The 19,483-nt window shown below is 41.3% G+C and overlaps 1 protein-coding gene and 1 long non-coding RNA gene across 3 annotated transcripts; one reads left to right on the top strand and one right to left on the bottom strand.

Moving 5' to 3' along the window:
* Positions 1–502: 502 nt before the first annotated feature.
* nfatc4 (nuclear factor of activated T cells 4) lies at positions 503–14,745 on the bottom strand. 2 transcript variants are annotated; one of them, XM_046052434.1, is made up of 13 exons: positions 14,149–14,745; positions 9,980–10,140; positions 8,512–9,024; positions 8,207–8,382; positions 6,840–7,002; positions 6,595–6,695; positions 5,914–6,015; positions 5,428–5,615; positions 5,087–5,227; positions 4,102–4,157; positions 3,877–4,003; positions 2,679–3,383; positions 503–786 (listed from the first exon to the last, which is right to left on the bottom strand). In XM_046052434.1, the coding sequence occupies exons 1-13, from the start codon at positions 14,339–14,341 to the stop codon at positions 725–727; spliced, it is 2,688 nt and encodes an 895-aa protein (XP_045908390.1). In that variant the 5' UTR covers positions 14,342–14,745; the 3' UTR covers positions 503–724. The 2 variants fall into 2 exon arrangements, with proteins under 2 accessions (XP_045908390.1, XP_045908389.1); XM_046052433.1 differs by having other exon boundaries at positions 9,980–10,146; positions 14,149–14,744.
* Positions 5,216–6,254, top strand: LOC123972776. The gene is made up of 2 exons (XR_006825469.1): positions 5,216–5,626; positions 5,936–6,254. It is a non-coding gene; the product is annotated as an uncharacterized LOC123972776 (long non-coding RNA).
* Positions 14,746–19,483: the final 4,738 nt, after the last annotated feature.

The raw sequence follows: 19,483 nt of genomic DNA on the forward strand, positions 1-19,483 counted from the left end.
TAGGGCTTTCTAGGCATCCTGGTCCTGAGTCCCTGCAGGTGGCGCTGTTCTTCAAGACAAACTTGTTCTGCTCAGAGTGGATCTAACAAACTGTTTCTCATTCAAACCTTTCAAACAGCTTTTAACGGTAACAGCTGAGTCACATCATCCTTTCATGAAATCAAACTACCTTTTGTCTCAACACTAGCCACAGACTCAACATCTACTGAGATTAGATGAATCTTAAACATTGTCTTAGGTTCATTTGTCAACTTACTGATGAGTAAAGTCTTCATTAAGAACAGCCACTTTCAGTCATTTTCTCTGGTCCTAAGTTATTTCATTAAACTACTATGTATAAATTTTGCCATTGCAGAAAAATTCAGAAACAATTGCTGCCATTTGGCAACACAGGATCCTAAATCCTATCGTTATTACTCAGAAAATGTCCATCACACCCAGGAACTGACCAGAGAAATGTGTTCTTACTGCAGGATGGATTAAGAAAAAACAACAACCCAAGTACGTTCTTGTATAATTTATACTGAAAACAGTTTAAAAACATTAGTTTCCCTTTGTAAAACCGTTCCCTGTGGTCATAATTACAACAGTGTCCTGGTAATCAAATTCCCCTGTCAATATAGCATTTTACTGAGTGATGCATCTTAATACCAAGTGCATTCAAGTGGATTTAAAATTATGCTGAATATCAAAAGGGGTGGTGAGCTTCTCTTGCTCAGTTTGGCTAGTTGTCCATCTGTGAGCCTGATTGGTAGGACTGGATGTCCTCCCCGATGAACTCCGTCACTGTGGAGGGAGAAGAGAAAATCACAATTCTGTTCATCACTTCATCCCTTCATCCACCTCATATACTCATTGTTTGTACAGCTTATGCATTGCAAGAATCAACAGTAATCAGCCTGTATGTATTAGTCTGTAACTCATTTATTTGGAAAGGAATCGCATCTAAATAACTTGCCTCCACATCTCTTATTTATTCAGGAAGCTTCACTGAGAGCAACCTCTCATTTGATCACATTCACACCTGGAAGCTGCCCAGTACAATCGCAGCCTGGTCTGCTGAGCAGCTAGAGCTGTTGGGGTTATGGGCACCTCAGTGGTGGTAAAACTATCCACACCTGGATTTTATCTTGCTGGTCAGGGGACTGAACCAGCGACCTCCCAATCACAAGCACATCTCTCTAACCTTTGGTCCACTCTCTGTAAATAAAGCTCTTAGCTGATAAAGATCAGTAAGTGCAGATATTAAAGGACAAAGAAAGATAATCTATCACAAGGAAAAAGTACAATGATGCTACTTTGGCCATAAAACACATTTTTTAAAATACTTTGCAGCTGAAATATTTTGCATTGTCGTTTGGCTCATTTCACAGTTCTGCATCGATGAGCAGTTCTAAAGTTAAGCTCAGCAGAATGGGAACATCTAAACATGCCATCAGGTGGGAAATTTAAGATAGTGTCAGCCAGTATACAGTATTGGCTGATATTAGCTTATCACCAACATAGCCTTTTTAGTGTGTATAAATATGTATTTATGTACATATGTAAGCACATATATTGAGTACTGTACAGAAATAGCGCAGAAATGTTAACAGAAAAGACATGTTTGAAGTAGTTTTGAGGGTCTCCATTGCTGTTAAATGTCCCGCTCAGTACATATCTTGGTTTTGTTAAATACAAGTTTAAGGGATCTGTATAATTTTTTTAAAATTTATTTTATGTGTTAATGTTAATATTAATACAGATGATATATTGTAATAATATAATATTGTTAATAATCTGAATATTTTAAACTCCAATATCAGTCAGTCAGGCTAGACTGTACACCACTACACAGTATTCTGATTTGACACTTATTACATGTATTCCATTTTACACTTTAGGGAAGAACAAATTATAGTTATCCTCACTTAAAGAATCACTCAAACAAAGTTAAGATTATTAAATGTCTTTACTAGTTGTTACTGTGCATTGGCCACATCAGTTAAGAAAATGGGGAAATATCTGCTTTGATTAACTACTTGATGTCTCAAGCTTAATTCTCAGGTATGGTGGCTGGCACATGCTTCTAACATTTCAACTCCACCCTGACTTCACCAGCTCGCCATCAATGTGTAGTTTCTGGTGGAGAAGTAAAACCCAAATCCCAGGATTCTAGCGTTTAATTTGTAAAGTTGTTTTTTAATAGTGTGATTAACCAAGCAGGTAATGTGAACACAAAAATCAATGGCAATGATATTGACCACCAGGACAGGTATGACTTGTCCAAACATATTAACATTTCTCAACAGCAGAGTTACCAACCATGGCATAAAACACCAATAAATGGAATAATAATTCAATATCAACAAAAAACAAAGTTTAATTTTTAAATCTATGGTGACAATGAAACCTGGCTTTGCCCGATTCAACTAATCCACAGCTAAGCACATAACTATTTATTTACTATTTATCTTTCATCCATCTATCTGTTTATGATCCAACACATTCATCCTACCACTCATCTATAGATACATACATAAATAATAACAACTAATTGTTAAATGACTAATTTGAGATTTCTATAATTCTCAAAAATCTGTATGCTCTTTACAAGTCTGTAATGTGGCCAATTAGTTCATCTTTTCAACAGATTACTACAAATTTAATTAAGATAAATACAAATACATGCAACTCACCTTCTTCAAAGGTAATGTGGTGCATAGAGGCAGAGTTGGTGAACTCCAGGGGGCACTCCTGGATCTTGGCATCCCTCTCTCCCCCATGTCCCGTCCCCAGCACCCTTCCCTGGGTGTCCCAGCCATCATAGTAAGGTGTCGGGCAGATGTCCTGATATGGGCTAGGGTTGGAGGGAGGGGAAGGACACACCTCCTGAGGATAAGCAGAGTACTGAGGGTAGGGGGAGGTGGGAATGGGAGGCAGAGGGGAGGTTGAGATGGGACTGCCGGCAGGAAACGGGCTGAGAGAGGAGGAGTGGGATGGAGAGGGCGAGGAGGACAGGTAGGGAGAGTCCAGCCACGGGGAAGGGGAGGGGGAGGGAGGCTGCGGACCGCGAGGATACAGGGGGGGAAGGAGCTCAGTGAAGCCCAGCTCCAGGTTCTCAAAGCTGGGGTGACCGTCGGACAGGGCCGTCCTGGACCCGCCAGGCTCCTCCCCTGCAGCGTCAGGTTTAGAGCAGTACTCTTCATGGTAACCCATAGTGGGACAGGGAGGGGAGTAGGTGGAGGGGTAGGGGGGCAGGTGGAAGCCCAGGCCTCGATCGTCAGCCATGGGGTCGCCTCTCACGTGAAAACCCCTGTCCATCCTGGTCTGAACCGCAGTCCCCCCATCCAGAGGCAGCACTGAGGGCCGGGACAGCAGCAGGTCGTCCTCTTTGAACATAACTGTGAGGAGAAAACAGTTTCACTGATATGTGGAGATGATATTTATTGTATTCAATTTCCTCCCAATGAAGACTTCGAATGGCGCAATATTTTTTATTTTTCAGTTGTTTAATCTGTTAATAATCTCAGAAATAATCTATATTTCTTTTCATTTATAATCATTTATATTTATTTTTAAAAAGTTGAATAAAATAATGTACAGAAATGATTTACATTAGTTTCTTCCCTTTCTTTCAAAAGTAAGATGAATTTCTTCTTCACCTATCATATTGTTCCTGTTTTTTTATGTTATTGGTTTGTACTTGTAAATTATGGATGCACATTTATGTGTGTATTAATGTCTATACTAATATATCAGTAAGGTCTGTCATATAATTTTTGTTTGTAGTTATTTCTTTTTAACGTATTTGGGAATTTGGTGAAGCACATCTCCAATTATAAAACCTGAAAAAACAACAGAGAGGAGAAAGACAGAGGGGAATAAGACACTCACTGGGGAGATACTTGAAGCAATGAGTGCTGCTTCTTTTCCTCTTCCCGTTGGAGACGTAAAGGCTAACCGACAAAGGCCGATTGACAGACAGGTCGCTGTAGGCGGGGACCCTCACACACAACAAACACTGCAATGAACAAAAAAAAGGAGGAGTCCAAGATGTTTTAGTTGCATTTAGATGCATTGCAACTTGATCAGTGAAGAAAAGTTCATGCTGTTCATTACCTCATTGCTGTTGTCTCGGTCGACATGAGCCTCCTCCTCCCACTGTAATTTACCATCTAATAGATAAGATCAAAAGGTACAATTAAGTAACTAAATTATATTCAATTAACTGACACAGTATGGCTCTCACTGCATCACAGATAATGCCTGGCATTAAACCTTTTGTTGCTCGAAAAGCAGCCTCCACTGATCACTGATTAAAATCTTAACTTCAACTGAGCCGCTGTTCATTTTTAACCATAAAGATAAGGACATAAGAGTTGATTATTGACAACTTGACTGCTATTTCCCAGAATAAATAATGTTCCATTTGTAAAACCTGCTCCACCTCCCTGTTCCTGCAAACATGATTGAGTTTCATGTCAACAAATATTCTACAATTGGATCTGAAATCATTCTGTTGTTGATTCAGCATCCTGCCAGGGACAGTATAACCCTCATGATGGACTTGATGGTCCATCATGACACTGACACTGCTGGTATTATTAGCCTACATTACTTACTTATTTACAAAAACCCACTCATGTTCAGATTAAATATAGATAGACCAACTGTTAACTGGGAAGCTCACAGATTCACTTCAAGTTTTCAAGTGCAGTACAATGGTACAATATCTGAACGACTGGCTGCTGTTTAAAAGCCTTTATGGAAAGATCTGTAGTGATTTACGCTGAGCAACTAAATAAAATAAGAATGGAACTGGAATTAAATTTGTGGTGCACTATTCAAAATACCCTATTACTGAAATTAAGTTTATTTCATTATATCTGAATTGTATGACTGTTTGTGTGTCTGTGTATTACTGCAGCAGAAAAGGTTTTCTCTGACAGCATTAGAAATCATAATTCGCACTACCACTACTATTTTCTGGTAATTACAGCTCATTTTTACTGGCCACAGTTTAGTCAGGGACTCAGCAAGATATTAGACGCAAAAGATCAGAAACAACGTTAGAAAGGATTTTGTCTTGTCTGTGGACATTTACCTGTCCCTCTCTCCATGAAAAGGACTCTGGAGATTGGCAGGAAGTTAGAGCCACTGAGCAGAAGCTCCTCCCCTCCCTCCACAGAGCAGGAAGTGAGACTGACAGACTCGATGACGGGCAGCTCCTGAGCCGAACGCTGGGCTGAGGCAGGGAGAGTCAGGCAAATTATACTTCTTTATACTGCATTCGCTCCTAATTTAAAGGCAGCATGTGTGGAGAAACATTCCGACTTTGGCGAACCCAAGTGGTAATGCATGCCGCAAATCTTTAACAATCTGCTTTGGTAAGAATCATGTAAAGGAGGATTCTCTCTCTAAAACTGCATTTGACCAGCTACTCACAGCATTCGATGGGCACGGAGGCAACCTGCAGAGCCAGGACTCGGCCAGGCGGGGCCACAGGGGGCGCTAGAGGGAGGTGAATACGAAACACCAAACGTACACGTGTGTTCTTCCGTCCAACGTCTGTTTCTCCTTTCCTCAGCTCAATGTCCGAGTTCCTCAGCTTCAGGATCCCAGCACAGTCGATGCTACGACACAAGTAAGATTTTTTAAAAGGGTCCTATAATACTGGCCAAATAATGAGGTAAACGTATGTAAAAGTAATCCCTGTGAGCAAAAAGCTCAGGCTTCAGCCTGGTAGGGGTTCAGTGCCTTTCTCACTGGCACAGCAGTAGTTGTTTAGTGTTGTTTAGTCACATTCTTAAACATTGGTCCAGTAAAAGAAACCTTAAAGATTCGCCTGCTTCAGACTTCAACTTAGCCTTGAAACTGGAATTCAAGGCTGAATAACATGCACACAGTTTCCTCTCACTTTTTCCAACTCACAGTGCAGTCATGTTGTTCTCAGGGTTCAGGGGGATGTCCAGCAGTTTGGTCCCCGCCTGGACGCTCTCATGACTCGTCGTACCCACCATTTTCCCTGTCACCCTAAGACGGGAGAAACATTTAAAGTTTTTGTGCTGAATCAAAGACTGGTGCTCGGTCCAAGGTGTACCCGTGCCTCCTTTCACGTACTTGCAGCACCCCACAATCCTGAACAGGACCAACTGGTACAGATTAACAACAATCAATTCTGATAATTGATTAATCATTTAAGTACTTTTTTTTACTGTTTTATGTGATTGTGAATTTGAATGGAAGTAAAATGTCCTGATTTCTAAAACACAGACTAATCATATGCTGTCAATGTATCAAAATATCCCACAGATGCACTGTAGCATTGACATGAATGGACTTCTGATGCTTTATTGCACAATCCTATTCAAAGATTTTACATTTTCTACATTAAGCTCATGTTCTCATCCACAGCAAGCTACATTGAGAACAACTGGTGCAAGAAATTTCCTGGACCAACACTAGAAGCAGCTGGTGGTATGTTGCGCAATGGTTAAAGCCACAGTGGTCAGAAGATGAATGATACAGTATGTTGTGTCCCTTGAATATCAATGTATGACAGAAGGATCCTTGGTAATGAGCTTGATTTTAGATAGAAATCCAGTTCAGTACCTGTGTATCTGATAGAAAGGATGTGGCCTGATTGAACGGTCGTCAGCTGTTCCAACGTAAACCTGAAGGGAGAGCGGCTTCCTCTCTGTGTATCCACACAGCTGCACAGAGAGACACAGTGTGAGGGACGAAATCAAACTGTGACGAGCCCAACAGCAGTGAGCCACAACACGTGTCCTAGGACTTTGTTCCAGTATTAAGAAAACTAAAACAAAACTAAAAGCAACTGCAGGTTTGGGTTTCACCTTGACGACAGGATGTCCTGTTGGTGCGGCCTTGACAGCTCCTCTGCTCCCCTCTGTCTCATAGTGGGCTCTGTGGTGTGGACGAGGCTGCACCTCAATACGCAGCTCGTACTGGTCAAACTGGGACGGCAGCGGCCAGTCGAGTGGCGGCAGGGCATTAGACCTAAAAGTATATTGTATCAGTAAAAGACTAGACAGTTTTAGTTGCAGTGGGCATGGAGGGAGCACACCAAGATGCCAGTGAATAAATATTTTGCAGGCCAAATAATAAGATTTACATATAATTTACACATGCAGCCATGAGAAGTAAACATGTAGCACACAGTTATTGAAGAGTAGGACATTTGGTCATCTGGATGAATAAATGTTCGTTAATACAGTTACATTTTTATTTAAAGGCACATCTTTTATTTTTTTATTCTTATTTTAATTCAACAAAAAACACTCACTTCATTAATGAAATAGCATAGTGCCTGTTGTATTGTTACACAGTACTTAGCTCAGGTTGTTAAAATTTAAATAACATCCTTACAGCCAAATTGGTGGACAGTATACTATAAGAGTAGGAGGTTTACTGGGAAGTGAACCAGAATCCAGTTAATGTGGGCTCAGACCAAAAAATACCACAGCAACATTTATTTCCACATCTTAGTAGTAGATGGTGAGAGAAGCTTGTAGATGTAAGAAATTAGGCACAACCAGCGGTGGTGACCAATTTCTTAGCAAAAAGGATATCAAGAGGAAAATCTCTATTGTTGTTACTTCTCATTGAGCCAAGCGGGGTTGTATAAAGTTGAATGGTGCGAAACAGCAAATATGACATATTTTAACTCATTATAAGAATCTCATGTTCTTTCTGTTCCCTCAAAGGCCATTGTCAGGGTGGTTTTGTCAAAGTTCATGAAACTGCGCACGAGCACTGCACAAATGTAGTTCGCCTCCGTGTGCTGCGCACTGATCTCTGGAGTTCCAATGAAATTAATTAATTTGGGTGTGAAACTTATAAATGCTGGTGTGACCAAGCTCTTGGTTTCAGGCCTATTGCTTTACAAAAAAGTGACAGCTCAGCTCAAAACTGTATCACTTTCAGAAAAATAGTAACATACCCTTTTCTGTGATTTCCTCCACCAACCCAATACGATTGAGGTAAACGGAATTTTGTTTGTGGTGAAAAATTACATTTAAAAATTCAGTATAAACATCACTTTTTGTGTGATGCAGGCAGTGTTTCTGGAAAGACACATCTATTTTAAACATGTAAAGTCTATCTTTCTTTATTTTCTAATTTGGGTATCATCATCAATATTTAGCTTCAAACTGTGATTTTTGATCGATAATATCATAAATGTGTTGGTGTGTATCCCTGCCTGAACAGAGGGCTGTGAGCGCTGGCTCGGGTCCGGCCCCAGGCTAGAGCAGGGGGCACAGAGAGGTAGTCCATGCCCAGCGAGGAGGGCTCTCTCCTGGTCTGCTGGGTCTCTGGCAGCATGCAGGGGGAGCTGTGGCCTGGAGCCTGCTCCTGGTCCACCTCCCTGGGAGACAACTGCAAAACAAAAAATATGGTTCACCACTTAAATGGATTGCAAACTTTATTTACTTCTTAATATTTTAATCTTTTATATGGAGACAACTAAATTTGAGAGACACCATTAAACCAAGTTAAAGCCTTCACCTGTTCCAACGACGTCTTCCTGGTTTTCTGTGGGATGCTAACCTCACAGCTGCTGGGCGGAGCTTGTGATAGAGTGATGGAGTCTCCACCCTCAAGGTTGCATCCCTGCAGTTCCTCTGAGTAACTGCCCCTCCGTGAAGCACACGGGGAGGCCAGGGGGGAGTTTCTCCGCTTTTTACCCCCCGGGGAAGTGGGCCTCGAGGATGACGAGAGCCCGAAATTGATAGTAGCCTCGTTCAGCTCCTCCTCCTCCACCAGCAGGGAGTCACAGCTGGAGGCAGGGCTGAGCCAGCCGCGGGAGGAGGGGCTGGAAGCCGGGCTGGGGCTAAGCGAGCCAGGGCACCGGTCGCGGTAAGAAAATGGGTCCAGCAGGGGGAGGTAGAGACGCTCTCGGTCCCACCCACCACCTCCGCCCATGTCCCAATAACTGGAAATGGTGGGTGCTGGGTCGTCTTCAGGGGAGATGGTGGTTATCTGGATGCTAGGACACTCGACCACACGAGACTCTGAAACCTGGAGGGAAGATAAGAGTGAGAAAACTATACAGTAACTTTCATTGTCTCAGTTTCCCAGTTTTGCCAAATATGCCAAATATTTCCAAGTTTCAGCTTCTCAACTGTAAGTATTTGCTGCCTTTCTCTGGTTTAGATCATTAGAAATTGAAATATGTTTTAGATTTGGGACTGTTCTGACAAAACAAGCAAGGCATCTGGGAAACTCGAGGAAAAAATCATTCATTGACAACTGAAAAACATAATTAGTTGCAGACCTATTACCATTCAATCAATAGCGATCTAAACAAAAACGGACATTCTGGATTTTTGGATAGATTGTCTACCTTCAAGGCAGCCATTTATTTAACTTGAAACTTTCTTAATATACAAACCTTAATACAGTGATCATTTAGCCGCCTTTATATCTTGTCAACATTACAGTATTATCACAAAGTAATGCAGTTATGAACAGGAACTGTTTTTGCTTGTATGAATCCCTTCTGCATGAGTGAGTCACTGAACTGAAACATTTTAAATGCAAAAAAACAACAAATTCACTCAATCAAGATTCAATTTTGCTTATAGGTTGTCTTCCAGGTTTTTATTTTACATCACACAGGGAGCTAAATGCTTGTAATTGCATTCAGTGTTGACAGTATGTTCCAGTAGCAATAGCATGTTTGGTTTATATTAAACCACCGGCTGTCAGGAAGGTAAGAAATCCACCTAGAACCTTTCAAAATGATCTTCAAAAAGGTCTGTACTAGTAAACCAAACCTATGGAGAGCAAGGCATAGCTGTTTGGAGTGAAACTGTGTTAAGAGTGACAGTTCCCGCAGTTTCAGGAGAAACTTTCACAAAATGTTTAAAGACTTTGTTTACCTTCATAGAAATGTGCTGCTAAGTGAAGCATACACTTTAGGTTCAAACCCTCTGATTATAAACAAACAGCCCTTGTAAACAGGTCACCTCACCTGTACAGAGCGCGCCGGCAAGCTCTCATAGGTCCCGCTGAACTCTCTAACGTGGGCCCTCCGTGGAGGCGGGGAATGCATCCCAGCCCGCTGACTGACCGAGGGTGGCGGGCTGGGGATGCTGATTGAGTGTCCAGGATGAGTGGCAGCCATGTGGTTATCTGTAACTGACAGAATTGTCAGACAGAATGTGTGTAAACATGATTTAGAAAATGACGTAGCAAACATCATAAGCTCAGAGCACAGAGTGAATACACTAAAAAGTGGGTTAAGCAAATCTGGAGGAATCCAATTCCATGATAAATGCCATGATATAAAGCGAACAACGACACAGCAAGCAATCTAACTAACGTTAGCTAGGTTGTGGGTTAGCAAACCCACAAACGCTACAGTTGCTGCTGCGAAGCTAACATGCAGAGAGGACAAGATGGCTTCCCAGAGCCAGCACACCAGCAATACTCACAACTCTCTGGGTACTAACATCACAACAATAGCATGTCTTGACAAACTAGAAAGTAAGCTTAATCTCTGTGGGCAAGTAAAAGCACATAACACTAAGCTCTCATTGACAAAAGCTAGTCTTGCTTGCTTAAATATACTGATAGTCAAATCCTGCTAATTAAGAGTTTACTGTGTTTTCATTTTCCAAATATACACCTTTACTTCTACGTGGTACCAAATTGTGTTTTGCTTGCTTTCTAGTGAAAAAAAAAGTACATTTTTGTGTATGTACAAATGTACTATTTGATCCAAACACACTTTCCTTTTATCACACATGTTGTGGGTTTTGGGGTCATGTGACCTCCCATTAATTTTATTTCATAACCGCACAATGACAGCTAGATCTCAAAACTTACTGTTCTTTCACATCTGGCATTCGAAAGACTCATTAGATGTCTATCAAACTACTGTAAACACAATTTGTGGTAAGCAAAGATTCATTTTTTATCATCAACATGCCTTCATCATTCATTACACATCAATTTTCCTTGGTTTACTGATCTGTAATTGTTGCCATATAAACTGCTTGCAATTGGAACGTCTCCTCAGGCAATACACAGCTAATATCTTTGAGACAAGTGCAACATTTCTGTCACTTTAAATATAAAGGAGTATTTTGGCATTTTGGGAAATACAATTGTTCACTTTCTTTCTGAGAAAGAAAGGTTCAGATTGATACTATTCTCATATATTTATGGTAAATATGAAGCAGCTAGCTTGGCTCTGTCTGAATGTACAAAAACCAAGATGTAAAAATGACACATTGTGGTTTTAGGCGTGGTTATGTGCCAGGCTAGCTGTTTCTCCCTTCTTCTAGTCTTTACGCTAAGCTAAGTTAGCTTCATATTCAGCATACAGACATGAGAGTGGTATTGATCTGAACATCTAACTCACAGCAAAAAGTGAAAAATATATTTTCTAAAATGTTGAACTATTCCTAAATTTATACTGAATGATATGAATACTTTGTTTTTATATTGTTATTTATTTCCCTTCAAATGAATGGATACATTTTTATTCCATGGCAGGGTAGCACAGGACACTTTGGTGAATAACATTTCTAAAATCTGCTCAGAAATATTAAAAGTGACTATAGACTGGACATAAACAAAAAAACAAAAAACTACGTGACATAGTAGGATTTGGTTTTATATCCCATATTGATACAATTTACTAAACAGCTTTTTAAACTCTACTTTGAGTGTGAAGAAGTATTTCAATACATTTTTCCATGTATTATAGTCACAAACAGTACAGTAAAGTGTGAAGTGGGAATTGTAACCAAATCATGAAGTTTACTTTTGGCTCACTGATGATGGCCAAATCTTACACCGCTAAGAATCACAAACCCAACTATGCTGCTAATGACAGTTGTGAAGATGAGTTAGTGCTTTTCTACATCCCCCTATGAAAAATTTCAGAAAACATTTTCAAAACTCCTGTCATCCAAATGAGGACACGACCCCTCGAGGCCAGAGTCCTCACCGCAACATTTCCCCAGCGTGGTGTGGTCGGCCTCCACATGGAGCCAAACGGTAGTTACTCTGTAATGAGTGAGGTTCCAACTGATCATTGTTGCGCCGCAGTGGCGGTGGGCCATACAGGCAATTTTTGGGCAACGCGGACACAAAACAGCAACTGCCAACAAATTAAGACTCAGGCTGAAAAATCTCCTCAAATGTTTCCTGGCAACAGGAATATTTCCAAGTGATTAAAGCTGCAGTGCTGAGGCAACTCTTTTGCTGGTGGATTTTTTCACATGAAACAATGATTTAGATGTTTGTGTTCAGACCAGCAGAGTTTATGAGCCACAGAAACGTACCAAACACAATAAAGCTAAACTCAACTCTAACAGGTTTAATACGCTGTAATATTTTATTCTGTGTCCTGAGTTGAACCTCTCACAAAAAGTGATATTTCGACAAGTGGTTCACAACCTGTGGGTCAGGAGCCCCACATGCTGTCCCAAGATGATTAAATAGGACAGCAAAGAACACTCTGAACACACATATTTACTGTTATTTTCAGACTGTTACTTTTTTCTTTCCATCTCTTCAGGCCACTTATAATTATTTAGGAAACAATCATTTATGTCCATATAGTCCAGCTGAAGAGTTTATTACTATATAGTTATCTGACAGTTATTGTACATGATCACTTTATCACTTTCTTTTGAGAAACCTCATCTAAAATCTAACAGATCTATAAATAATATTTATGTACAGCCCGGTTCTGGGCTGCACCAGTTATTCATAAATGCTTCACTTAGTTTGTGTATAAAATCCTTCCTAAGTTCTTAGGATACTAGCTAGGTTTAAACTAGTCATTGTATAAATCCAGTTGCACCAGTAACACTTAAGAAATGTCCTGGACAGAAAAGTTTTTAGTAATGTTTACATTGTTTTCTAGGAAACATCTGTAGCGCTGTCAAATCAAAAGCAACCAACTATGTAAACAGGAAGTTATTGTGTTACACAGTTCGCTGTGATATAATCTTCATTTTGTAGGAGGCCAGATGATATATTAAATTAACTGCCCATGCATTCATGGAGAAATCTGTGTGTTAAAGAGTGAGTGAGAAATTTCCAGTTAGGCTAACCTAACCGTCAGTATTTGATCATTCAGTCTGTAGTATTAACATAATGTTTTGTAATTTTAGTTGGCCTACTTTGTGTTTTTTTTGGTGAAATGTTTCACATCATTATTAGAAAGAAATTTGAATGGGTCGCAAGATAAATCTGAGGCACCGTTAGTTGACTAACTAGATAGGAAAGCAAAAAAGAGTTTCTTGTAAATGAATAACAATACTTCTTCATTATTTAACAATCAAAATGTTTATGCTCAGACACAAGATAAAAAAAGTTGTGTCCCACTGCGTTTTATGATCTATCAATAGACATGGAGAGCTGAGGACACAAACGTGAATACCAGGAGTAATCTAAAGTGTCAGAAGAGCTAACGAAACACTTCTGGCAAGGTCTATGCTCTGAAAAGTAAAGACTTATGACCCAGAGTAAAGAATTGTTCTCTTGTTTGCTCCTGCAGTTCACTTTCATGCCTTGGGTGTGGTAATACAACTGTATGCCAGTGTGGGCGGGAAACAAATGAGAGAGTGGATCTGAGGATAGGAGGTGTGTATGTGTGTGTGTGGAGTGAAAAATGGGGTAGATGGAGGTTGAGTGAAAGAGGGAGGGAGGTGTGCATGTGGTGTGTGTTCAGTACACAGAGGTTGAGGTTCCTTCCCAGATGGCAGCTGTTAACTCTACTCACACGCACAGCTGATTAGAAACACATTGAGTCTGGGGCTGCACACACACATGCACACACGCAAATGTCCTCACACACAGGAATAGGGTGTGCACACAGTTGCACACAACACAAACACACAATAACAATATACTCATGCTCACATGCTTACAGATAGAGGCACGCACACATGCAAGTCCAAACACACACAGTCACACTGATGTACACACTCATTTTCTTCACATAAGCACAGGCATGCAGATGAAGGCCCTCATTACAGCACATGCATTTGCAGCCACACACATACACACACACACACACAGAAGTTCCCATGCATTAGAAGCCACACTGTCAGGCCACTCTCCTCTATGACTGTCTCCTTTTACTTCAACACATTCAACTATCCAATAACTGATCCTGACCCATGCTGGTGCTGCTAGAGGAGTCCAGTTGCAGCAGGGCGGCCTCACTCTCTTCCCCGGGAACGGAGTTCTCCGGCTCGGCTGTGCGCACCGGGGATGGCCCCTGGCTCTGCCGCGGCGGCGGGTCCTCCTCAAACACCAACTTGAACTCGAATTCGCCCTCCTCCCAGCCCGAGCCCGGCGCGGCCCCCATAGCCCTCCGGTAGCAAGGACAGGATACAGATAGACTAATAGAATCTTATCTTCCTGCGTTGGATAGAGCGACTTTGACTTTCCTTGATGCGCTTAAAAAAAGAGAGTTTCCCGGAGATATTCCCAAAACTTTCGTCCTTCTCCTATGTGCGTGTCATTGCGCAAATATCCCTCCTCTTGGGATATTTAGGTGTAACTTCAGCAACTTTTCCACGCTGTTTCCACACGATGAGGACTGGTCCTTGCTCGGATATTTGCAACTTTCTCAGCCTTGATGCCTTGCGGTCCAAATAAAACCTTCGCTCAGGAAAAGTCTTTTCTGAAACATATCCCCCAGATACAGTCCATACTTTCATTCTAGCTCCATCGCCATCCCCATAACGTCTTCTTCTCCGTTCAAGACAGAGAGAGGAGGGGGGGGGGGGGAAGTTTATCAAATATTTTTGTCGTCCTTTACCCTTAATTGCCTTTGGGTGGGTTTCTCAGCTCCAGTTGGTCCGTTACTCATTCCCCATAGGAGCTTGAGCCTGTCAGTCATGAATCCCCCCTGACAAACCTCCAGCCTCTCTTTTCCCCCCTTTACTCACTCACTCTGGAGGTTTCTCTTTAGTCTAACTTACTTCACATTTACTTAATAGGCTACACCAACAACACACTTTAAATCCTTGCAAAAGTGGCTTTTATTTACAACTTACATCTTATTTACATCATCTACACATCGTTTTCCTGGTGTTTTTCCCACTAGAACTAGGTTTGATCTCCATATCATCCTCAGCATCAATGACTTTTTCACACATTGAAGTCCAAAGCAATATGATTATTATTCCAATCATGAGCGGGACTCATGGCAAGCGGCTCACTGTCTCCAAAACCTGCCATTGTAGGCCGGCTGCATGGCCACCAGGGCTGTGATGTTAGTGATGTCAGTTAGTGAACATAAGAGGGCCTATTTCCTGTGGCGATGAACACGACAGCCCCCCTTTTTTGGCTGTCACTCTTCCCTCTCCTCCCCTTTCTTCTTCTTTAAAAAAAAAAACCCACTCCTTCTTCCTCTCTCCTCCCCACCAACTCCTCCTCGTCCCTCCTTCTCTCGAGTCTCTCCTTCCTCTCCACCACAGATCTGTTTCTCATTATCCTCTGTAGTCTGCTCTCTGTCTGAGTCAGGAGACGAAAAACTTAAATAAACACACGCTCTCTGGCTCTCTCCGCTTCAGTCCAGCTCCTTATCCCCCCGACCTCCTCCCTCTGGCTGTCTCTCCCCTCTGTCCTCCTTCCTCGCCCTCCTCTGATTCTCACAATCATTAAGCGTATGCTATACTGGCGTGTAACTAGGGGCTTGTTTCACTCTCCCTGTCATCCTCTTGGGGTTGTGTGGGAAGGCCTTGGATCCTGGACAGATCTAAAGATGTTACAAAAAAACTGCTATACTTGCAGGGCCGACACAAGACTTCTGAGGGCCCGAGGCTCAATTTGATAACCCATACCCCATACAAAGTCCCTATATGGGGAGGGCTGGTGGTGGCTGCGGGCTCCAAAGAGGCTATTCATTTGGCTACTATGACAGCACATAACAGACACATAAAAACAACGTGAAAATGAGACTCTTCGTTCCCGAATCACCCTGTTTAGGGCTCCTATGGCTGCGGGTACCAGGCTTTTGCCAAAGTGAGCCTTTCTGCACCTCAGAGACCTGTACATGCCCAGATGGCAGTGCAGTGAAATGGCGGCTGAGTGGGTGTGTGATGCCCTGTGCTTTTGTGCGTGAGATGGCCTTCCAATTGAGCTCCGTGAGGTTGGGTGTGGCGAGACCTATAACCTTGGCTGCTGTGCTGTTTATGCATGTGAGTTTGACCCGGTTTGTGACAGAGAGCATGTTGAAGAAACAGGTGGAGCAGTAGAGCAGGATGGGTTTAACAATACTTTGTTACAGTAGGAGTTATAGCAGGAGGAGATGGGAAGCAACATAGAGCCCATTGAGTTTATGATGGCTCCTTTTTTAATGGCCTGTGTATGCTCGTCAAAGCTGACGAGATACTCAAGCAGTTAAGTACAATTTTGAGGTACTTGTACTTTACTTGAGTATTTACTTACTTTATAATATCACTTGATTGAAGTTGAAGTTTTCTCATCCACACTAACATGTATGGCCGGCGTTTTCAGATTCATCCACTCTTCATTTTGGAAAAATGTTAAGGTGTGAATAACGGCAGCTTAGCTTGTATGGAATAATTTCAATGTCAGGGCACAAAAGAAGGAACTAAAAAATGAAACTAAATGATATACAAGGAATATATACAATTACGCACATACATACTTACCTTCTTGTAAATATATATACGCACACAACATGTGCAATATCAGTGTGTTGTTATTTTCAGATTTGGCTGCCTTTGACTTGAGAGACAGTAACCTGGTTCCCCAAAGCGGCAAAAAGTTTAAATTTTAAAGTTTTATATATTTGATCGAGCAGCAAGACTTCCAATCAGTACTGTGTTTACAGGTTAATAGAGTTGAACTTCAGTTTGTTCGTACATGCAGGTGCTGTATGAATGAGCATTTTCAGTAGTTAAGACACAGAGCTTCTCTAGAAATAGAAAGTTTTGGGGGGTTGTGAAACTGTTGAAAGGCTAGTAAGTTGTTTAAAGGACTGGTGCAATACACAGGAGGAACTGCTGAGTGTCAAGTTAATAGGAAGAGGAGGAACATAACAACAATTCATGTGGATGTGTTGCCATCATGTGGTGAAATATCAGAACAGCCTTACTGTTACTTTCCTCAACAGTCAGCTCTGCTTTCAGAGCCTGAGACAGATTACCATTGAAAAATGTTACACATCACACAGTCACAACTGGATTTCCTGACACACTGATGAGTCAGGTTATTGAAATAATTTATTGACTGATTGATCAATCTAATGTGCAAACAATGTACTTGTATATTTTCATATGTTTTCTGTGCAACAATCTTAATTTGTAAAGTAACTAGTAACTAAAGTTGCCAAATAATTGTAGTGGAGTTTAAGTAGAAAGTGGCATAAAAAGAGAGGACTCAAGCGAAGTACAAGTACCTCAAAATTTGAAGCAAATTTGTAAGGACAGTACTTGAGTTACAGTATGTCCCTTCACTGCTGGGTAGACCACATCCTTTTCTACCATAATCAAGTCTTTACAAGTTCATATCAGAGCAGTAAAAAAAGGATGAGAGAGATAAAGATGGAGAGATGAAATATGAGTTGTTTGTTTGTCTCCGGAAAAGAAGCTCTGAGTCTTTGTCCTTTATATCCTAAATATTTGGTTACTTAATGAGCAGAGTGACCTGGCCCCTAATACTACCAATTCTGATGTCTTAATTTAGCAAGCTAAGTAGACACAATATAAATATTTATTCCTGGTTGAATTATTACGTTTGAACAACTTAATTTGCTAAAGAATCTTTATAGCTATATAACATGGTTGGACTGTTTACTTTGCCATGTCAACAAGACAAAGCTGACTATATTTTTAGCCACACCAGTGTCATGGGTCCGTGGATGGAGCTGCTAGCCTCAGTTGAGGAGCAGGCCGCCGAGGTAAGCTCACATCTTTCAACTCCACACTCATTTTCAGATTTCACACAGCTCCCTCTGCAGCCACAAAATCCTTTATACAACTTTCTTTCACATAGCAGTGCCCGAGACCTTTAAACAGTGATGTGTAAAATCAGTGGGGAACTCCCCTTTAAGTCTTTATATCATCAATTTAAAGTTTTTTGGTGTATGTTCAGACCATTTCAGCTGCTCGCCGCCTAACTGATAACTATCAGATAATATTGTCTTTCCGTCCAGTCTGTACTGTAAGTGTGATTCTGCCTGAATATGAGCCATGACATCACTGAACAAGGGCATGCCCGTTCAGCAGACTTAGATGATTGTGGTAAAAAAATAAAATACAACACCCTGCTCAGTCACTCAGTCCTTGAGCTTCCTGGAAAACAGCATTCACAAGAAGTCAGTGGCAGAGACTTGCATGAACTAGTGAGTGACTTTTTCTGTGTGTGCGTACCTGTTTGCACTTGTGCATGCAGCATCCCTGACACATCAAACTTGTGCAAGAATGTAAATCACCTATACTCCTCAGTTCCTCAGATTACGCAACAGTTGACTCAGAGAGGGGAAAGTGCCGCAGGACACACCGATATGCATTTTGATACCTGGCACTGGGACATGTTTCCAGGAGCATAAATATGGCTTCATGCATACAGTGTTATAGCACATGTACTTGAGATACATTCCACAGGATAGTCATATGCAGAGAGGAAAATACAATACTTGAAACAAGGGAGGGAGAGGGAGCGTTTTAGGGAAGGCCACACCTCTTACCAGAGCATGTTTCAGCCTGTGGGGCAGAATCTGATTCAGTTCATTATGGACTGACTTAAGAGAGACCATCCACGCAAGGGAGACATTTCAAGAGCCGGACAGCGTGGAGAGCAGCAGCGGGCTAACTGAATCCATCGCAGGGAGGCATCAAGTCCCGGAAAGGTCAGTTTTAATCATCACCTGGTAAACTCTGAGCACTATGATTTTGGACTTGATTTAATTTTCCTTCATTTTCTTTCTCAGATTTTAGATCTGTGTTTCTTTCCAATTCTTTCTTCCGTCTTAAAACAATAATTTACTTTTCTTGACTTGATTATTTACACGTGGCAGATTTATTACAAACCTATGATATCATTAGTTTAAAACTTTGGACTGCAAACTAATCCATCTCTGTTGCTTTATTGGCAAAGAGAGTTTCTGGCAGCAACAAGTCGTTTGGAGTATTCTAGTGATTTTTTTTTTCAAACATTTCTCAGGTTTTGGATTGTTTGCTTTTTACCCAAATAATCCAAAAGGTCAAAATCATATCTTTGCTGTACTTTTTTCTATTACTTTTAAAGTCCTTTCCTTTGTCATTTAAACATAAATCACACCAGATGTTTCCTCCTTAGTGCACTTTGTCCATTGTTGTTGTCCGTTGCAACATTAGGTCTTCATTAGCAGAGTTTGGGGGGTTTGACCTGAACTGACAGATAGCACAGTCGTCTGCGGGTTAGAACAGTCATTTCTGTGAAACAATGCTTCCACCTGACGGCATCAATGTGTTTCTTAAACTTGACTTCTGTC

The sequence above is a fragment of the Micropterus dolomieu genome, linkage group LG06, assembly GCF_021292245.1.
Source record: "Micropterus dolomieu isolate WLL.071019.BEF.003 ecotype Adirondacks linkage group LG06, ASM2129224v1, whole genome shotgun sequence".
In the NCBI taxonomy this organism is placed as follows: domain Eukaryota; kingdom Metazoa; phylum Chordata; class Actinopteri; order Centrarchiformes; family Centrarchidae; genus Micropterus; species Micropterus dolomieu.